General features: G+C 42.8%; 1 protein-coding gene across 1 annotated transcript in view; it reads right to left on the reverse strand.

Moving 5' to 3' along the window:
- The window catches only part of LOC134908901 (cytochrome P450 2K1-like), a 97,345-nt gene extending 76,561 nt beyond the window's left edge, over positions 1–20,784 (reverse strand). The window contains exons 1-3 of the mRNA XM_063915128.1: positions 20,690–20,784; positions 20,390–20,589; positions 13,017–13,179 (exon numbers count right to left, since the gene is read on the reverse strand). Of these exons, the coding sequence (XP_063771198.1) occupies positions 13,017–13,179; positions 20,390–20,572 (346 nt within the window). The 5' untranslated portion in view covers positions 20,573–20,589; positions 20,690–20,784. The remainder of the gene's footprint in view (positions 1–13,016; positions 13,180–20,389; positions 20,590–20,689) is intronic.
- Between the last annotated feature and the right edge of the window lie 1,004 nt (positions 20,785–21,788).

The raw sequence follows: 21,788 nt of genomic DNA on the forward strand, positions 1-21,788 counted from the left end.
AAATACACAGATACCGTGCTTAGGGTCCAACGCCTAACATATATATATATTATGAATGATATACTTGCAAAAGAATTAACACAATACAAGTCATACACTACAATATAACATAGATCACCTAACCAGATAACTATACATGAAATACAATATTATTACGTTCAAGGGATTAAGAGAGAAAAGGGAGAAGAGAGAGAGAGAGAGAGAGAGAGATATGGCCCACAACAACAAGGAAAGACAATATGATTGCGGAGAAAACTTACGCACAAAGGAAACGATCGCATGCGCCTCTGGACATCCAGCTCCCGATTTTCAGCAATGATAACCGTTGAAGAGTAAGAGCTGGATGTGATCGGCTTCTCTATTTATGCCCCACACACAATACAATTCAATGGTCCCTACAATCTCATTGTTCATTGGACACAGGAATTCCTCCTCGCATTATAACAAAAGGTCATAGGTTGATTCATACAGGTGGGCTGTGACTATTTCCAACAGCTCAGGTGGGAGGGAAACTGGGTTTCCCGCCGCATGGGTAATAAAGTGCAAATACAGTAAATGTTCATAAACTTCTTATGTCCATAACTATTCGCACGAGCGATTGATCTGCTTCAAACCAACACCGGAATATTGCTAATTAAATTCTCTTCCGATGGGTACTAAACACCACTGTATTACTCCTGTCTGACCCTTCGTATCAAACAAAGAGGGATCTCTCTGTCCAGGAACATGCTATATTAACTAAACTTTCAGAATCTATCAAAGGGACCATGATCTACAAAATACATTATATAGTGGAAATATGTAACGATTGAGTCGCATGCTACGATCACATAAACTCTACCGTAAATGCGCATACCGTGCGCCTGCGGGTGCCCGCGACTGCGAGTATGCGCATGCACGGGAGAGCGTACGCATGCGCAGCACAGACCTGTGTGAGGTGCAAATATGGCAGTGTGCATAGAGATATTTTTCTGACTTTGACAGTCCACCCTTTGGCAGTCAATAATAACTGCCACCTTCTAAAACATTTCGAAAGGAGAAAAATATATGTCAGGGGTTAATACATTTACATGGTTGGGTAGGGGAGGAGAGGAGAAGGTAGGAAAAGGGTATGACCTAGTGAGATAGCATAAGCATGTGTGTATGAATCCATGTTTGGGGGTCATGTATCATCGTGCCGTACGTGTTTTAAATCAAGCTTCGAGGCATTGCGAAGTATACATTTGAATTCCTTCTTATCCCGCGGTACGGGTCTGTGGATGGGCTGTCAAACTTTACCGAGCTCTTTTCGGCTTTTGGTTGTAACAAAATGGGGAGCACATTTTAGTTGATGATACATGAATGGGGGAATATGTGATTGCTGATATCTGTGCCTGTATTCCCTATACTATGTGTGTAATTACCTGAAGGTTGTAGAGATGAAGATAAGACATAATTACGGAAAATGCAGTGGTATTCTATGTCAGGTTAATGAACATTCGTCGATTGAGGTCTTGTTTGGTGTCTGTTGAATGCAGTCTTCTTTGTGCTTTTGCCCATTAGGTGCGAGCAAAAAGCTTTGTCAATGTCCATAGATTTACAAAAAAATGTTGGGCTAGCGTAATTTTAAAATTTCTAGGGAAACTGGGGATCTATGGCAAAGTTCATCAAATCTCTGTGTATAAGGTTGTCAAAACTTCTTCTTTAATCCATCAGTTGTCCGTATATCGGCTCATCAAATTCCTCGTCCAAGTGGGTCTTTTTACCTTGGAGGAAACGGAAAAACAGGTGAAAGAAACGGACCGTAGAAATCGCATTTTCATCACATCATTGTTTCTACATTTGGGTCATAAATCACATCCATTGGAATTACAGTTTCCTCACTCCTTAAACTCATCACCCTGGTACTTCGTTTACACTTCGTTAAAGCCTGACCGCATCTAAATATCAAGCCAATCGTTATGATAACACCTAAGATACATAGGAGAAACTTCCCAACATCCATTATGACTCCTTGAGCCCAGTCTCCTAAACCGGAGAACCAATTTCGTGGGTTCAACCATGACACCCAACCAGTCAGCTCATTACCTACAGCAGCAAGAGTGAGATTGTGTCTCCTGCGAAATTCCCACTTCAGTTGGAGAATATCGTCCATCTTTTGGTCTATGACCTCGACCGGGTCCTCGGTGCTATTCGTAATATATGTGCAACATTTCACGCCGTATTGTGTTGCCAGTGTGACACAATATCCGCCTGTCACTGCTGTGAGGTAATTAAGAACCATTCTATGCTGTACCAGTTCTGTTTTATAAGCTTGAAGTTCTCTTCCAGTATACCTAAACGTGTCATCATACATTTCAGTGATATTATCTAACAAATTTGCAAGCGCAGATATGTATTTATAATTCAACACTCCTCTGGCGGTGCGAGTTATGTCTAACGCGATTAGAAACTGAATCCCGGTGGACTCATGGATCATGTCAGAGGCCGGATGCTCTGTTCTTTCTATCAGGTGCCGTTTAACTACGTGCTCGTAATGGGTGTGAGTATAAGGAGTTTGGTCAACATGGTGTATGTCTTTCATTTTGTCATGTGATACAGTCATTACTTCAGGCAGTACTTTTCCAATATAACACAATCCTTCAGAGTTTGGGGCAAGCCACTTATACGCCTTTCTCCCGCATATGAAATATGATCATCGGGGAGGACATATGGGACGGAGTAGGACATAACCATATTACACACCTTCCATGTGAAATCTCCTAACCCTAATTCTTCCATCTGCTTAGTACACGTATCAGGTTGTACGATATGTGCACAGTATCCTGGTGATACCTCTCCAACTCTCGTAATCCTATTTCCTAAGGTATACCTATTCCGGAAAGATTTTCCTCTACTGGCTATGTGGCGTATAAGCTCTGTATCTGTAGGCATTTTATCTGCTCTATGCGAAAAGGTCATGGTTTGGTTACTCCATGACACTTCCCAATTTCCCGGCTTTCGGGGATTGGAGATGTTAAAACATAATAGGGACCTATCCACATGGTATTGGTGGAGCTTCAAACTAGGAGGGCTGGAGATATTAAACCTCCTGTCCACCGGCCTCCCACCACTTAGCTCAAGTACCTCCCCTATCGTTAAAGGAAATGGTACTAGCCCTGATTTGCTATGACCTTGAGGTACTTGAGAGCATACCCAACAATCTGTTTGATTTAACACACTACCCACTAAAGAGTGATAGTCACTCAATGGATGCCGGTCCATGTGGATATTAAAACTGGATTGGCATTTCTTAATGCACCCATCCTCCATTACATTGTCACAGAGCCTACAGATACAGTTTTCTTCAGCTAACAATCCTTCACAATTCCTTCTATGGTCAATGCTATCGGATCGTTTTCTGATACTCGCCTTTGCTTGTTGATTATGTTGTTCTCGGAAAACTACGCCTCCATCTCTGTCATCAGAACCCATTCCAGAACCTCTCTCGAACTCCATGGTACTCTCGCCGGAACAGACTGCTCTGGTCAACATCATGGTCAACAGGAAAATCCGGATCACAGTCTCTTGAGGCAAGTCCATCTTATAGGAGGAAACGAAGAAGAATGAGAAGGGGGGAAAAATAATTTGAGGGAGAGGGGATGGGAAGTGGAGAAAAACAATAAAAAGGGAACAGGGGATCGACAACTGCTTTTGGTCTTGTGATTTTCAATGCTCAGGTGCCGCCTCAATCCTCCTGGAACAGACACTCCAGTGATACAACCTCTACCGTCTGTTCCTTATCACGGGACCTCTCTGGATCAGCAACCTTCTTACAGTGGGACGAATGAACCCAAGTCTCTCTCTCAGCAACCTTCAATGCTGTAGTGCTAGTCAATAAGACCTGGTATGGTCCTTCCCATCTGTCAATAAGGCAACCTGAGCGTAGAAAATTCCGTATCATTACATAATCCCCAGGTTCAATGTCATGACAATTACTATCTGGTAAATCAGGAATCACTAACTTCAGATTATCATTTTGATTCCTTAACTGTTTACTCATGTTAATCAAGTATGTTACAGTCACTTCATTGTTACACTTCAAATCATCCTGAGGGTTAATCATAACATGCGGTTGTCGACCAAACAAGATTTCAAAGGGAGACAGATTAAGAGGGGACCTGGGTGTGGTTCTGATGCTGTATAGTACAATGGGTAAAGCTTCTGGCCATGTCAATCCTGTCTCTGCCATCACTTTACTCAGTTTATTTTTAATAGTGCTGTTCACTCTTTCCACTTTCGCACTCGCCTGTGGACGGTATGGAGTGTGCAGCTTGCTATCAATTCCCATCAACTTACACATTCCTTGAAAGACATCACCTGTAAAATGGGTACCCCTATCACTTTCGATAATTCTAGGGATACCATATCTACATACAAATTCCTGCACAATTTTCTTAGCAGTAAACATAGCGGTATTTGTGGCCGCAGGAAATGCTTCAACCCAATTTGCGAAAACATCTATACAAACAAGTACATATTTCAAATTTCGACAAGGGGGTAATTGTATAAAGTCAATCTGTATTACCTGGAAAGGGCCGCCGGCAGGTGGGATATGAGATGGTTCTGTAGGTATTGCCTTTCCGATGTTCTTTCTCAAACAGGTAAGGCATGACATTGCTCTTTTACTCGCATGAGATGAAAATCCTGGGGCACACCAATATGCTCTTACCAACTTGCACATTCCTTCCTTGCCCAGATGAGTCAGCCCATGAGCTGCCTCAGCTAAACATGGAAGGTATGCTCTGGGGGCCACTGGTTTACCGTGTCCATCCGTCCAGAGTCCTGAGGACTCCTGGCCATATCCTTTTGCCTTCCAGACTGCCTTTTCCTGTGTGGAACACAAATTTTGCATCTCACACAACTTCTGTGTGTTGATGGTATTAAATACCATCAGTTGTGTGGTGTCTGTCTGTCTGGGGGTGCCGGCTGCTAACTTAGCAGCTTCGTCTGCTCGGCTGTTACCAAGTGATACTGGGTCCTTGCTATATGTGTGTGCTTTACACTTGATAACAGCCACTCTGTCGGGTTCCTGTATCGCTGTTAGAAGCCTTTTTATGTGAGCTGCTTGCGCTACCGGTGTACCAGCTGCTGTCATGAAATTTCTGAGGCGCCATAGGGCTCCGAAATCATGGACTACCCCGAATGCGTATCTAGAATCGGTGTAGATATTGGCTGATTTGCCCTTAGCCAATTCACATGCTCTGGTTAGGGCGACCAGTTCAGCAACCTGGGCTGAGTGAGGTGGGCCTAGCGGTTCCGCTTCTATGGTGCCTTGGTCATCTACGACTGCGTATCCAGTACACAAGTCTCCCGAGTCTGACTGTCTATGACAAATACCGTCCGTGTAGAACGTAAGTTCTACATCTTCCAGTGGGTTGTCACTGATGTCAGGCCTTGCTGTAAAATTTTGGGTCAAATATTCCATACAATCATGTGTGTCTTCCTTTGTGTTAAATTCTCCTTCCCCACCACTCTCATCCTCCACCCTTTGTGCCTGTCCAGGCACACCTGGGAGATATGTTGCAGGATTTAATGCACTGCATCTCCTTATGGTGATGTTTACGGGGGCCATTAGTGCCAATTCCCATCTTGTAAACCGCGCTGATGAGACGTGTCTGGTTTGGGCAGAATTTAGCAAGGCTGACACTGCATGTGGTGTATGAATTGTGAGGTTGTGACCTAGCACTACGTCTTCGCTTTTCGTTACTAGCAATGCTATCGCAGCAACGCTTCGCAAGCATGTGGGGAGGGATCGCGCTACCGTGTCTAGCTGAGCGCTGTAATATGCTACTGGCCTGCTGGCATCACCGTGCTTTTGGGTTAGTACTCCTGCCGCGCAACCAGCACTTTCTGTTCCGTACAGCTCAAAGGGTTTCCCATAGTCTGGCATACCTAATGCTGGTGCCTGCGTTAGGCACTGTTTAAGTCTCTCAAATGCCGTCTCAGACTCGTCTGTATGCGAAATCCGATCAGGTTTGTTTGAGGAGACCATCTCCTGCAAGGGTAACGCTAGAATGGAAAACCCTGGGATCCAATTACGGCAATACCCACACATTCCTAAAAATGTTCTGATCTGTTGTTGGGTTTGTGGCAGAGTCATGTCTCTAATTGCTTGAATTCTATCAGCGGTCAGGTGTCTCAGTCCTTGTGTTAGACAGTGTCCCAAATATTTTACTTTAGTTTGGCATAATTGTAACTTATCTTTGGAAACCTTGTGTCCTGTGTCTGAAAGATGAAACAGGAGCTGTTTCGTATCCTTCAGGGATGCTTCCAATGAATCAGAACACAGTAGTAGATCATCCACGTACTGTATTAATACTGATCCACTCACTGGTTGGAAAGACTGTAAACAATCATGCAAAGCCTGAGAAAATATACTTGGACTATCTATGAAACCTTGGGGTAATCGAGTCCATGTGTATTGGACTCCTCTGTATGTAAATGCGAACAGATATTGGCTGTCAGGGTGTAGAGGTACCGAAAAGAAAGCGGAGCAGAGGTCAATAACAGTGAAAAATTTCGCAGTGGGAGGGATTTGCATTAGGATGACAGCTGGATTTGGCACTACGGGGAACTGACTCTCAACTATTTTGTTAATCCCCCTTAGATCCTGCACTAGCCTGTAACCCCTCCCCCCACTCTTTTTCACAGGGAAGATGGGACTATTGGCACTGCTGGACGTTCTTACCAGAATGCCCTGTTGTAGCAAGCGCTCTATTACTGGGTAAACTCCTAACTCCACCTCTGGCTTCAGAGGGTACTGTGGGATTTTTGGAGCTATCCTACCATCTTTTACTTGTACAACTACTGGAGCTACGTTTGCCATTAATCCAGTGTCCTGTCCATCTTTAGTCCAAAGTGACTCTGGTATCTGAGATGTCATTTCTTCTACTTGGGAGGGAGTCCTATTTGTCATAATGGTATGTGACATTAATTTTGACGGGGAGTCTAACATGTCTCGCACTTCCTGAGCGTGATTCTCAGGTATGTCCAAGAATACACCTTCAGGAGTACAATAAATGACGCACCCCATTTTACACAGTAAGTCTCTTCCCAGGAGATTAGTCGGTGCCGATGCAGCTAGCAAAAAGGAATGCTTGGTATGTAAAAGCCCTATTGTAATCTCGGCTGGTTTGCTAACAGGGTAATGCTGGACTACTCCTGTTACTCCTACGGCTGGAATTGTCCTACCAGTGGTTCTCATGCCCACTGTCGAATTTATCACTGATTTGGCCGCCCCTGTGTCTACAAGAAAGTTTAATGATTTACCAGCTACATTGATTGCAATTTCAGGTTCACTCCCAAGATTTGCAATCAATTTTACTGGCTGCAGATTACAGGTATGGCCACACCCCTATTGGGTATGGTGACCTCCCTGAATCCCGCTGGCAGCAACTACTTGTGAGGGAGTTAGCTGGGAACTACCAGAGGCGTGCCAGTCTCTGTTCGGGGGGTATCTTTTTGTTTCCCCTGTATGTGGCTCATAACTCCGTCTCTGTGGACCCTGATCCCAATGTCGTGTGTCGTGTCGTTGTCTAGGGGGTTGATAAGATTTTTGTACATTTCTCGATCTACAGTCTCGTGCAAAGTGTCCCTGTTTGTAACAAAAATAACATGTTACCACATTTGACTTACCCACAGGGTTTGGTGATATTAACACAGGCTGTTTTGTGGTCAGGGCCTGTATACTTACTGACATTAACTTATCACCTTGTGACTCCCTGTGTCTGGTGATATTCCGGTCGTGATCAATAGCAGCCTCTCTCAAAGTAGCCACAGACAGACCTCGCCAACATGGTTGTGTGGTCTGTACCCTAGTCTTTAATGACTCTTTTAAACCATCCATCAGTACCGATACTGCTACTTCTTGATGATTTGCATTGGTCCTAATGTCCTCTATGCCAGTGTACTTTGCCATTTCTAATAATGCCCGGTGAAAATACTCTGCAGCTGTTTCTGACTCCTTTTGTTTAATGGAGAATATCTTGTTCCATTTAACTACCGCTGGGAAATACTCCTTTAACTGTAAACTTATTCTTTTTACATTATCTTTGTTGTACACATCTGTAAGAGGTACATCCTGATCTAATCCACAGTCAGCTAAAAATTGAGTTGCGTCAACATTGGAGGGTAAACAAGCTCTTAGCAGTACTTGCCAATCTTTATTATTGGGCTCTAAAGTGTTTCCTAGGTCTCTGATGTATTTTTGGCTAGCAACTAAATCTTTTCTAGGGTCAGGGAATTCAGACACTATGGTCCTTAATTCCATTCGGGTAAACGGGCTATACATGGCGATGTTCCTAACAGGAGTGACTCCTGAAGTGTCCGTTTTCCCATTTGGCACTACTATTACCTTAACAGGATTAACTCTAACAACCTCATTCTGTGTAGATTCTGCAGTTTGTGGTGAAATAGTTTCAGCATAGTGTATGGTGCCGTACTTACCCGTTGATACGACCTCACCTATCCCTCCGCTAGGGGCCTTTGTTACTAATCTCGGGGGTGGAGCTGTGCCTACTGTTGTCTCTGCTATGGTGGCTGCTAGAGAGAGCGCTGAAATTGTTGCTGATTCGTCCTCTTGATCACACTCCTGAGGAAAGTTCAAAACAGGGTACAACTTGCACGGGTTAATACTTGCATTGGTTAATTGGTTAACATTATCTTTAACATTTACACAGTTGCTAAGTGTTTGTTTGTTACACCTTAGTGCGTCATTCTCCGCAACCAATTTCTCCCCTGGTATGTATGGTGGCGGTGGGGCCGTGGCTATCAGTTTCCTGATCGAGCCAGATCCCGCCGCCTGAGCCAATCCTCTCTGTATGTCACCCTCCTGTTGCCACAACTGCAAATAATCATAATGCTTGATTCGTCTCTTTGCTGATTTAATGAGACATATCCTTCTCCTTAAATTCGTTAACACTTCTGTGCTGAAGCTACCTACTCTTGGGAATTTCTCCCCGTCATGCATTGTCATTCTCTCCCATTCATCACATAAAGCTTCTGTGTGACTTCCGTACTTTTCACACATTACGTACCTTGCCGACCCGACTGGTCGGTTTATAGAATCAACCCGAACCGAGGTTGATCGCCCCCTTCCTGAACAACTGGCCCCCATAATTTGCAGGCGTTGCTTGCTCTACCTCTGACCTTTATATCAGGGTCTTCAGCGAACCCTTACAAAAAACCAAAATATTCAAGGATAGGCTGACGGTGAAGTTTACCGAGCACCTCACTCACTCGCCCACGCCGACCAATACGACCTGATCACACTGATATAGTGCTGGCGTACTCGACCCAGGGCACCTATTAACCTTTGTTTACTGGAAAATGCGAGTGTGATCCGAAGAGCAATAACCCTTTCCAGTAAAGGTGTGGTCGTTAGATAGTTCCTGAGTGACCAGCGAACTTCCCTTCAGAAAATAAAAAATTACACAAATCACGTTAGAATGTACAAATAGCGTTTATGACCTTCGTACACAAATAGTACCGGTCAGGTTTACTAATGCACACAATTACGTGCGGTACAATCGTTCAGCACATAAGCAACTAATCTTATGTACGGAGCGACCAGTGGAATCGAAAATTGCGGCTGCGAATTCCTTCAGCGAGCTTGTATGGCCTATATGGGTGTTGCACCAACCCTTCTTTGGTGTTGTGCCTTGTCTCTATAGCGGACTTCCTTGTCTGCTGTACCTAGACCTCCTGGTCTGTTATGCGACCTCCTGGTCTGACCTCCTGGTCTGTTACAGTATGACCTCCTGGTCTGCTACACTCTAATGCTCAAATTTTATGTTTAACCAAGGATGCCTCCCTAGCCACCGTGCATGTCACTTACACGTATGTACCTCACGAGAACTCGATGATTTCTTTTGGTTCAACCTCAAAATTGTATAAATGTATGTAAAAACACTCACTCACCACATGTACACTTTTGTTTCTATTTCTATTTCTGCGCAGAAATTTCTCTATAGACCAGATGTGTTACAAATTAGGAGAAGGATCTATTAATTTAAATTTCAAATTTTAAAATAGATTTGCGCTACTTATCGCCTGTTGCGCTATTTATCGCTTGTTGCGCTACTTAAAAATCAACACTATCGTGTGACTTGAGTTACGTGGGCGTACCCAGACGCTCCGTTGCGTAATTTACGCTGCGTGCGTCGGCCTTTGCGTACGCGAGTCTCTCCCTTTGTTAGAGACACGTGTACACCAGTTTTTGTCCACCGTAACACAACTAACACGTTTTATCAATGTAGATGATCCTCGATCATCTACCGCACACCACACCAATCTCTCCTTTTACCTTTAGGTAGAGCTTTGTGTATTTCTATACTTTAACTGTATTACCTTTACTCTTTAACTATGAAATAGCGGCAAATCTCTCTTAGTACGTTTATCAATTATACAATGGCAAACAGGAGAGTGATATATGAAAATACACGAATGAAAAGAAATGCAGATATGCGTGCGTGTGTACGCAAGACAGAAAAAAACAGTTTTAAAAAGACACTATCGTTTTGTTCTTACCTCCGGTCCCGGATTCCTTCAGCACCCTTTACTAAGCGAAGCAGACGCTTATCCAAACAGCACTACGAGGAATATGACCTCCCGCCCTTTGCTGATGGATAATGTCTGCTGAAATTACCTAGCAGAGATATGTGAAGGACGGGCGAGCCCCCAATTGTTAAATGTAAATATTTATCTTATATAAAACCCTTTATGAGGTCTAAGAACACTGTACGCTATTTACGTATGGAGTACCGTAAGGGTACGCTCGTTGCGTAACAATCGCTTAGCCGTGGTCGAGACGCTCAAGCGTCACATTCGCTCACGGCCAAGAGATCACAGGCAGGCACGCTATTGGCTGCCGACTACCGTAATGATTCGCTATAGCGAATGCGAACGCTCGAGACCACGAGGAGATCACCAGCGGCGCAGACGCTCACAATGTTAAACCTTTATATCTAAACCATAAAGAATGTAATATGCTGTAAAACCTTAGTAGAGATAGGGTGTAGATGCAACCTAGTATAACCTTATTAACTTAAAAGCTGTTTGAGCGTCACCGACGCTCTGAGAATACTTAGCACTATAAGAAATACACAGATACCGTGCTTAGGGTCCAACGCCTAACATATATATATATTATGAATGATATACTTGCAAAAGAATTAACACAATACAAGTCATACACTACAATATAACATAGATCACCTAACCAGATAACTATACATGAAATACAATATTATTACGTTCAAGGGATTAAGAGAGAAAAGGGAGAAGAGAGAGAGAGAGAGAGAGAGAGATATGGCCCACAACAACAAGGAAAGACAATATGATTGCGGAGAAAGCTTACGCACAAAGGAAACGATCGCATGCGCCTCTGGACATCCAGCTCCCGATTTTCAGCAATGATAACCGTTGAAGAGTAAGAGCTGGATGTGATCGGCTTCTCTATTTATGCCCCACACACAATACAATTCAATGGTCCCTACAATCTCATTGTTCATTGGACACAGGAATTCCTCCTCGCATTATAACAAAAGGTCATAGGTTGATTCATACAGGTGGGCTGTGACTATTTCCAACAGCTCAGGTGGGAGGGAAACTGGGTTTCCCGCCGCATGGGTAATAAAGTGCAAATACAGTAAATGTTCATAAACTTCTTATGTCCATAACTATTCGCACGAGCGATTGATCTGCTTCAAACCAACACCGGAATATTGCTAATTAAATTCTCTTCCGATGGGTACTAAACACCACTGTATTACTCCTGTCTGACCCTTCGTATCAAACAAAGAGGGATCTCTCTGTCCAGGAACATGCTATATTAACTAAACTTTCAGAATCTATCAAAGGGACCATGATCTACAAAATACATTATATAGTGGAAATATGTAACGATTGAGTCGCACGCTACGATCACATAAACTCTACCGTAAATGCGCATACCGTGCGCCTGCGGGTGCCCGCGACTGCGAGTATGCGCATGCACGGGAGAGCGTACGCATGCGCAGCACAGACCTGTGTGAGGTGCAAATATGGCAGTGTGCATAGAGATATTTTTCTGACTTTGACATTGCCCATGGCAACCAACCAGCATTGATGTATCATTTAAAATTTGCACACTATAAAAGTATACAGAGCAGCTTATTGTTTGGGGTCCCTAGCACTATATCTAGGTGCAGGGTGTGGCACCCCAAAACACCAGCATAAGCCAGAAAGCCCAGGGCAGCATACCAGTGAAAAAACTATAGTGTTAATAAATTAGTATTTAGGAAGCTGAAGCTATAGAGAGGGTGATACAAACATGAAATGTAATTAAAATAGAGAAATAGTGTTAAAAAATTAATAAGTGAAAAGTGTTAATAGAATGTAAAGGTATGCCACACTAAAGCCATCCAGCTCAGCCAATCCAGAGGCACCACACCTCACACCTCCATCTGGGTCTAAAAATAACCAGCAAGAGCCACATGATAATGGCTCCTTACTACAATATGTCTAAGCTAAGAGCTACCTACCTTGGAGCAACCCCATAATGCTCCATGTGGCATGTCAGGGCCTGCACCTCCTCCTAATGCAGGAACCTCTCTGCCTCTCACAGCAGACATATATAATGGTAGATGCTCAATCAGCTTAATGATGACGTGGCAGCGTTAACTGAAAGCTTCTGCCCATGCGCAGAAGCTCAGTGAAGCTCTTCGAAAATGGCCACCATCGGAGCTGCTGCAGAGTGCCGGACTGAATTGGACAAACCCCTAACAGTTACGCCTTACAAAATCTTACTAATTTTGGAACCATATTATTACTAGGATATAGGTTTTTTTAATGACACATGCTGTCCTCCTGATATTTGGAAGTACGCGCCAGTTCTCTGTGGAATCAGACACTGCACATTGTAGCTGCTTATCTGAGGCTTAACTTGAAGAACGCTAGAATTCCCCTTAAACATAATAGCTGTGTACAAAATGAATATCAATGTATAGTGGAATTACCGCATCCATAGTTAATGTCCTCAAATATAGGGATCTGAGGCCTTTCGCCAAACTCTTCAGCGTAATCCACAAGAGCGCTCTTTACAGTCTCATATCCGGCCAGCACCACCATCTTTACACTGCCCATCTGGACGCTGAACACTGAGCCATATTGTTTAGAGAGCTGAAATAGAGAAAAGAAAAAAATCTGAATTTTAAATGCTGTGAAGCATCACTGGTATTGCTAATAGCAAATATAAATCCTACAGTATTGGCTCGGAATGAATCGGAAAGTTGGGACCCCAAAAATAAAATCCAATCCCCCCTCCCGAGGAACCACCCATGCCTGGTGGAGGTGGGTGCCGGATTAATGGGTAAAAAAAATAGATTCAAATATTGCTCTTTACAGGTGGAGTACAGGTACCTGCAAGCCTTCCCCCGGCATGCTATAACAACATGCCTGGACATTAATGGCCCGCTGGCAACTGTAGTCTGCCTGTAAAGAAAATATTAAAATAAAGTTAAAATAAAGACAGTATATGACCATAGAATGTTGGAATCCTGTATTTAAGATAATAAAAAACAAAATCGTTTCATACATGGCCTCCTCTTCTGCCCTTGTAGGCATCCAATGGTCTTCAGAAAATAAAAAAAAATGAAAACCCGACATAGGGGTCCATGTACTAACTGGAGATAAAGGAGAAAATCCCTATACATACAGTAACGTTTTATGGATATGTACTAAAATGATTTCTCTGCCTTTTCCCTGCTAGCGCTAATTGCAGCCTGCAATAACGTGCTGCGATAGATGCCTATGGATCACAGATGTTACTAAGGTGACAGGTGACTTACCGTCAGCTCCTTCTCCAGTGCCGTCTTCTCCTCATGCTGTCGTTTAATTAGAAAAAAAAGTAATAAAACTCCGGAAATACCGGAAAGTATGCCTGAGCAGTCAAAGCCAGGAATGGGGGGAGGTTGAGTGTTCGTTCACCCTCGTCAGCACCTCTAATCATCGTAACATATCAGTAGCCGCCTTCTTCTTCACAATGGTAGCAGGCGAGGCAGGAACGTCTTTTTCTCTGTGCTACACAACTACAGATGGAGGCACACTCATATAGGTTTCTTTGCTGCGCCTAGGTGCACCAAGGTTCATTAGCATACGCCTTTCATCTATTGTTCTCAGCTGCAATACAATACAGAGAGAACAATACAGCAGACTGAAGCCACTCCTTAGTAAAAAGCACATGGCAGCCCGCCTGGAATTTTCCAAAATGCACCTCCCCCTAATGCAGGAACCCCTCTGCCTCTCACAGCAGACATATATAATGGTAGATGCTCAATCAGCTTAATGATGACGTGGCAGCGTTAACTGAAAGCTTCTGCCCATGCGCAGAAGCTCAGTGAAGCTCTTCGAAAATGGCCACCATCGGAGCTGCTGCGGAGTGAAGGACTCAGTGAAGGTGCAGTGCTGCACCTGAAGGACTCTCAGACCATGAGAAACAAAATTCTCTGGCCTGATGAGACAAAGATTGAACTCTTTGGCGTGAATGCCAGGCGTCATGTTTGGAGGAAACCAGGCACCGCTCATCACCATGCCAATACCATCCCTACAGTGAAACCCACAAAACGGCAGCCAAACGCCACCGTGCCGCCCCCTCCCGCCCAGCGACCACCTCTGCCTGTCAATCAGGCAGAGGCAATCACTAGGCAATGACAGCTGTCAGCCATGCGCCGGTGCACTGCGGCGCCGGCGCATGCGCAGTTCTGACCTGACCACTGTGCTGCGATCAACTGCAGCAAGCGATCAGGTCAGAATGACCCCCATTGTCCTCAGCTAATCAGTCCACTCTGCTAATCACCAAAAGGTTTCATACCCTAGAGACTTGGGTGGTGGCCCTATTGTATGAACAAATTTTTGTAAGAGTCCCACACAGGGCTGTAACTAGGGTTGTGCTACATGTGCCACTGCACACATTTCAAGATACTCTCATATTTTACATATAGGAGCAAATAACTACATGAGTAAGGTGTCTGACTGCAATATGGAAAGTCATAGGTTCAAATCCCTGGGTATGACAGTGTTTCGAAATGTGTGCTTTACATAAAGGAAGATGTGACTGAAGGTCCTAGGTATGACTGCTGTGATTTAAAAAAAAAAATACCCAATGACAAAGAACGCTAAAATGAAGTGCATAATCTGCATAAAGGATGGTATAAGAGGATTGGTGTCCAAATCCATTTTCTTGGGAGTGTTCTGTAAGTATAGGTGTTCTATTAATTTGTATAGAAGGGGCATAATAGCAAGTGCTTTTCCTAGGCGCCAGGGCTCGCCTTATGTCCCTGTTTCAAAAATATGTTTTTTTCTGGCCCAGGGCACCAAAATAACTAGTTACGACTCTGGTCCCACAAGTAGCCACAAATGGTGTTACATACAAAACAGTCATGAAGTATTGAACAGTTACATATACAGTATTGCAGTTTTTAAAATTTAACAGGAATGGACGGGCTAACTCAAATAATTATATATCAGTTGCCATATTAAGGCTTGCTACTATACAGTAGGGATAATAGCCATTTAAGAGTGTATTCAGAGGCGGCGCAACCCGCTCAGCAAAGGGATGCAAAGCAGGGAGGCGCCACAGTGGAGAGGCGCTCTGCATCCCTACTGCTGTCCACTGTGTGCTGTTGCCGGTGCAGCGGCGCCAGCAGTGGGAAGCGCGGCTCTTCAGTTCTCTCCCCCACCTGGCAGCTTTCAAAATCCTACTCACCACCAGCCCATATCCGCCTCCTCTGTGTGGCGCCACTTTCTTCTCACTGAGCTGCCTCCGTTCCTTCCATCTTCACTAAACCTGTCGGGTGTGCAGAAACCTCAGACAACGGCATTCCCCTGCAATTCCATGCCCACCAACTTTACATTCAGCCTGAAGGCACATGCACGCCCCCTGAACGACCCCCTCTGTTCCTTCTTCATTGAGCACTGACTGTACAGTATATCTGTGTCACACAGACGCTGTTTGGATGGGTATGGGTCGTTGGGTAGACACAATTTAGGTCGACAGTCATTAGGTTGAACATGGAAGGTCAACATGCATTAGGTCGACAGGGACAATAGGTCGACATGTACTAGGTCGACAGGTCAAAAGGTCGACAAGGGGTGATGAAGTCAGACAGACGAAATGCGTTGGGTGTACCTCATTGACTCTTTACACTAAAGATAAGCTCAAAGGGGGTCATTCCGAGTTGTTCGCTCGTTATTTTTTTCTTGCAACGGAGCGATTAGTCGCTAATGCGCATGCGCAATGTCCGCAGTGCGACTGCGCCAAGTAAATTTGCTATGCAGTTAGGAATTTTACTCACGGCATTACGAGGTTTTTTCTTCGTTCTGGTGATTGTAATGTGATTGACAGGAAGTGGGTGTTTCTGGGCGGAAACTGGCCGTTTTATGGGTGTGTGCGAAAAAACGCTACCGTTTCTGGGAAAAACGCGGGAGTGGCTGGAGAAACGGAGGAGTGTCTGGCCGAACGCTGGGTGTGTTTGTGACGTCAAACCAGGAACGAAACTGACTGAACTGATCGCAGTTGCAGAGTAAGTGTGGAGCTACTCAGAAACTGCTAAGAAGTGTCTATTCGCAATTTTTCTAATCTTTCGTTCGCAATTTTACTATGCTAAGATTCACTCCCAGTAGGCGGCGGCTTAGCGTGTGCAAAGCTGCTAAAAGCAGCTTGCGAGCGAACAACTCGGAATGAGGGCCAAACTCTCTTATTATGACCTAAAGTCATTAATCAAGTGTTTTAGTCTTGACCTTTTTAGTTTTTTTAGAAGTATTTTTGTCTTTTACCTACTCTTATATATGTTGTGTATCCCTATATGTGTTTTAGTTTAAAATTATTGTATTGTTTTAGAATAAACTTATTGTTATACTTTTTATATCAAAAATTTCTCCATTTATATATTTTTGTTTTAAAACATAAATTCTTAGTATTTAGCCTTCTTAGTGAGAGATTTACTTTTAGAAACACCGCTGGTGGCTGATACCCCTATCCCCCATCCATATTTACTTAGCAGTATTTTACCCATGCTGAGCATTTATGGGCTAACTGACACCCTATATCTATAAGGGAGTGGTCTATTTGTCAATAGTGGTGTTTTTTTTAAATATTGTGTTCTTACCAACGCATTTGGCACCATACTCCTATTGCTTTTATATATATATATATATATATATATATATATATATATATAGAGAGAGAGAGAGAGAGAGAGATGGATATATATATATATATATATATATATATAGATATAGTGCATGCCAAATGTGCCTTTTTAAAATAAAATAAAAAGAGGGCACCAATTTTCTGGCACATGGCACCAAAATGTCTAATTACGGCTCTGCCACCCTCTCCCCCCTCCCCTATGGCTCTGAAAGCACTTCAGTCTTCAGACCCCCACTTCCCTCTTCTCCCTCTCTCCTTTCCCCTCTCTTCCCCTCCTCTACCCTCCCATAACTCAGTTGTGGAGTGGAGTGTAATGGCGTGCAGCCAAAGAGGAGCCTGAGCTCCGCCTTCCAGCTTCTAAGGGAGAGATGTCATGGCATGGCATCTTTCCTATAGTGTCGTGCGTGAGGAGCTGTCGGAATGACAGCTGGCACAGGAGCGGGGCTTCAGGTAAGTACAGTGCTGTGTCTGTGTGGCATAATGTGTAAGTGGCATTACTGTGGGCATTATGTGTAGGGGACACTACTGCTGTGTGCACATGTGTAAGGGTAACTATTGTGTGTGTGGCATAACGTGAATAAGGGCACTACTGCGTGGTGTAACGTGAATTAGGGACACTACTATGTGGTGTAATATGAATCGGACATTACGTACCGGGTAAAGTGAATATGATTGTGCTACTCTGTGTTGTAATTTAAATATTGTGTGTCCATACCCCTTCCTTGAGAGACCACAACCCTCTTTGCATCACACTCCTTCTGCACGAACTGTCCCTATATAAAGTTTGGGAGGGCGCACATTTATAGTTTGCAGTGGGGCGCCGAACACCCTAGCACCGGCCCTAAGTGTATTCAATTAGTGTCGGAAGAGCCGTCTTGTTGGAAAGACAGCCACTTCCAACAGGTTCAGGTCAGAAGGGGTTCCGACTTATTCAATACCGGCTGATTTTTTCCGACAAGTCGGAAGTTCCTAACTTGTCGGAAACCACGTGGATTGTCGGAATCTACGTTGGCAGTCGGAAGCGCGGCCAAACCTGACAGGTTTTAGCCCCATTTCTGACACTATGTCAATCCGACTTTAAAGAAAGTCGATACAATGAAACAAAATGATAGTGTATTCCTGGCGCAACAAGTTATCAGCCCAATCTCAATCCTCAATCCGTCCAAATAACAGATTAGACAATATTATGCAAAAAAGAGATGAGGTGGTGGATCAAAGGCGATAACAAAGTAAATAAATTAAATGAAATATAATAATAAAATATTATACGTCACATATTGGGGTGTCCTTTCCTGATTGATCACTCTTTGAAACGTCTCACAAAATCCAGATGATAAACATGAAAAAGGAAATCATACACATATATGGGTGGTAATGCTTTAGAATAATTGCTTTAGAGTAATTGTTTAGTCCATAAGTGTCCAGAAAAGGAAAGCCTAATGTGCCGGGATATTTTTGATAGAAGATGAGGACAGTGTCTCGCCACCATTCAATTCTACTGGAAAACGTACCGAAACTCACATAAAATAGGGTAAGGACAAGTATGTAAAGGTATCTTTTGAAGATCTATCCCACGTGATGTAAGGCAATACGTAAAAGACAGATGACGTACCCCACTTACTTTAGAAGGGGGATTAATCCCACGTATCAAGGTTTCTTTTAAGCCAGGACCAGAGAAAACTTCCAAGATACTTCAAAGCGGTTTATTTGAAAGAATGTCCATAAAAACAGCAATCAGATACTTTTCTAAGTGGTTTTTCAACTCTCTAGGTTAATGAAGGGCATGTAGGTCTAGGTGTATTTAGACAGGGCAACTGATGTAATCCGGTTTTACACCAGTGCTATCATGCTCGATATGACACCAAAAAGTAATATCCCTTGAAAAGTAACAAAATGTCTAATCTAAAAACATAATAAGGTAAAAAGGTATGAACTCACTGCCTGATATCACCAACGGCGTTTCGACCTCTTGGGTCTATCCATCTACAATTAGATGACACCTTCTAAAAGACCCAAGAGGTTGAAACGCCGTTGGTGATATCAGGCAGTGAGTTCATACCTTTTTACCTTATTATGTTTTTAGATTAGACATTTTGTTACTTTTCAAGGGATATTACTTTTTGGTGTCATATCAAGCATGATAGCACTGGTGTAAAACCGGATTACATCAGTTGCCCTGTCTAAATACACCTAGACCTGCATGCCCTTCATTAACCAGAGAGTTGAAAAACCACTTAGAAAAGTATCTGATTGCTGTTTTTATGGACATTCTTTCAAATAAACCGCTTTGAAGTATCTTGGAAGTTTTCTCTGGTCCTGGCTTAAAAGAAACCTTGATACGTGGGATTAATCCCCCTTCTAAAGTAAGTGGGGTACGTCATCTGTCTTTTACGTATTGCCTTACATCACGTGGGATAGATCTTCAAAAGATACCTTTACATACTTGTCCTTACCCTATTTTATGTGAGTTTCGGTACGTTTTCCAGTAGAATTGAATGGTGGCGAGACACTGTCCTCATCTTCTATCAAAAATATCCCGGCACATTAGGCTTTCCTTTTCTGGACACTTATGGACTAAACAATTACTCTAAAGCAATTATTCTAAAGCATTACCACCCATATATGTGTATTATTTCCTTTTTCATGTTTATCATCTGGATTTTGTGAGACGTTTCAAAGAGTGATCAATCAGGAAAGGACACCCCAATATGTGACGTATAATATTTTATTATTATATTTCATTTAATTTATTTACTTTGTTATCGCCTTTGATCCACCACCTCATCTCTTTTTTGCATTTAAAGAAAGTCGGATTGCCATTGTCGGGAACGGGACATTGAATACTGACCTGTCGGATCCTTTCCGTCGGAAAGGATCCAACAGGAATTGAATATACCCCATAGTGACAATACCCCACAGATGACGAATATACAACCTCGATTAGGTAAAATCAAATATTAATTATAACATCAAATGCAACAGTCCCCCCTTAGTGGCAAAATTATAATAGAAAATATATGAACACTCATTTCACTCGCAAAAGTTGAACAAAGCATACTCTTCTGCGATTCAAGAATAGTGCGCCAAAGAAATAATACAGTAAGTATTGTTATACTGTAATATCCTTTTAAGAATAAACAGAATAAGATGGCATGTTGATTATCATACATATAACGTTACCTTCATATACGTTTCGTTAGGTCTTGTAAGGTTTACGATGTGCAGATTTCCAATCACTGGCAATCCCCTTGGACCCGGCGGGAAATTCTTCATTGATGCATTTGATGTAAAATGTTTAGCAATGTATAAAAGAGCGAGAAAAACTAGCCCGTATATTGTTAATGCAGAAAACTGAAAATCCATTGCGTTAGTTTTTTTTCCTGAAATGACAGAGATTTAAAAACAAGTGTCTAGTTTATAGGAGATCGCTGTATTGTAACCGTCTACTGCACATTCAACGTTATAACAGCACTGACTCACCTTCAAATAAAGCCAGAGACAATCCACAAATGACTAACCTGTATTACTAAACTCCTGTCACAAGTAATACATTTATGAGACAAAACTCCATCCACTTTATCTCTCTACAAGGCTTTGTAAATAGACCCCTTTGACTGCAAGCTTCAGTGGGGCAGGGACTAAATTCCCTAACACACTTGTGGGAGAAAATTGGAGCACATAGATTAAACCTACACAAACACGGCAAGAACATACACACGTGTGCGATTTTGAAATGGTCGCATATGCGCGGGTTCTGTGCATGCACACCGCAAAATCATGCAAGAGATACAGGGGCAGATTTATTAAGCCTGGTGAAGTGATAAAGTGGAAGGTGATAACGCACCAGCCAGTCAGCTCCTAACTGTCATTTTTCAAACCCAACCTGTGACATTGAAGTTAGGAGCTGATTGGCTGGTGCATTATCACCTTTCACTTTATCACTTCACCAGGCTTAATAAATCTGCCCCACAGACTGGTATTGCGCTCACTCTGTAACAGCTAACATATGTCACTGATATTACTTACTTAGGATATGAGATATGAGATATTGGTGTTCATATAGAGGTGGACGCATATGTACAGTATTTAGAAAGTATGCAAAAGACTCACTTCACATATGTATAGATTATAGGCATGTTAGGGCATTGTAGAAAGGAAAATGGTTTCCATTAATAATAATTCAACTACTGCACAAATGATCGCCCTATGTACTGTAAGAACTGTTTTTTGTAACTAAGATCATTGAAAACAGGTAATCTGAGTACCCTTTTCTTAGGTTATGAATCTGAAAGGGTAGTCAGAATTTAAACAGGAACAAATACCACAACCAGATTTTATGTGTTTTGACAAAATAATTAATATTTCTATGTCAGCTAGGAGTTCCTAAAATTATAGAAATATACATCTGTGCACAAGTCAGGTTTGATTTGAATACTTGAAACTTATGGTTTTGGAAAATGAGGTTTCTAACTAAGTACACCCCACAGCAATGTATTACATTCATTTGATATCTTTAATAGTAGAGATTAATGGGATCATACCATATTTCATGTAGATATTACGCAGGGGAAATTATGTA

This window comes from Pseudophryne corroboree, chromosome 4 (genome assembly GCF_028390025.1).
Source record: "Pseudophryne corroboree isolate aPseCor3 chromosome 4, aPseCor3.hap2, whole genome shotgun sequence".
In the NCBI taxonomy this organism is placed as follows: domain Eukaryota; kingdom Metazoa; phylum Chordata; class Amphibia; order Anura; family Myobatrachidae; genus Pseudophryne; species Pseudophryne corroboree.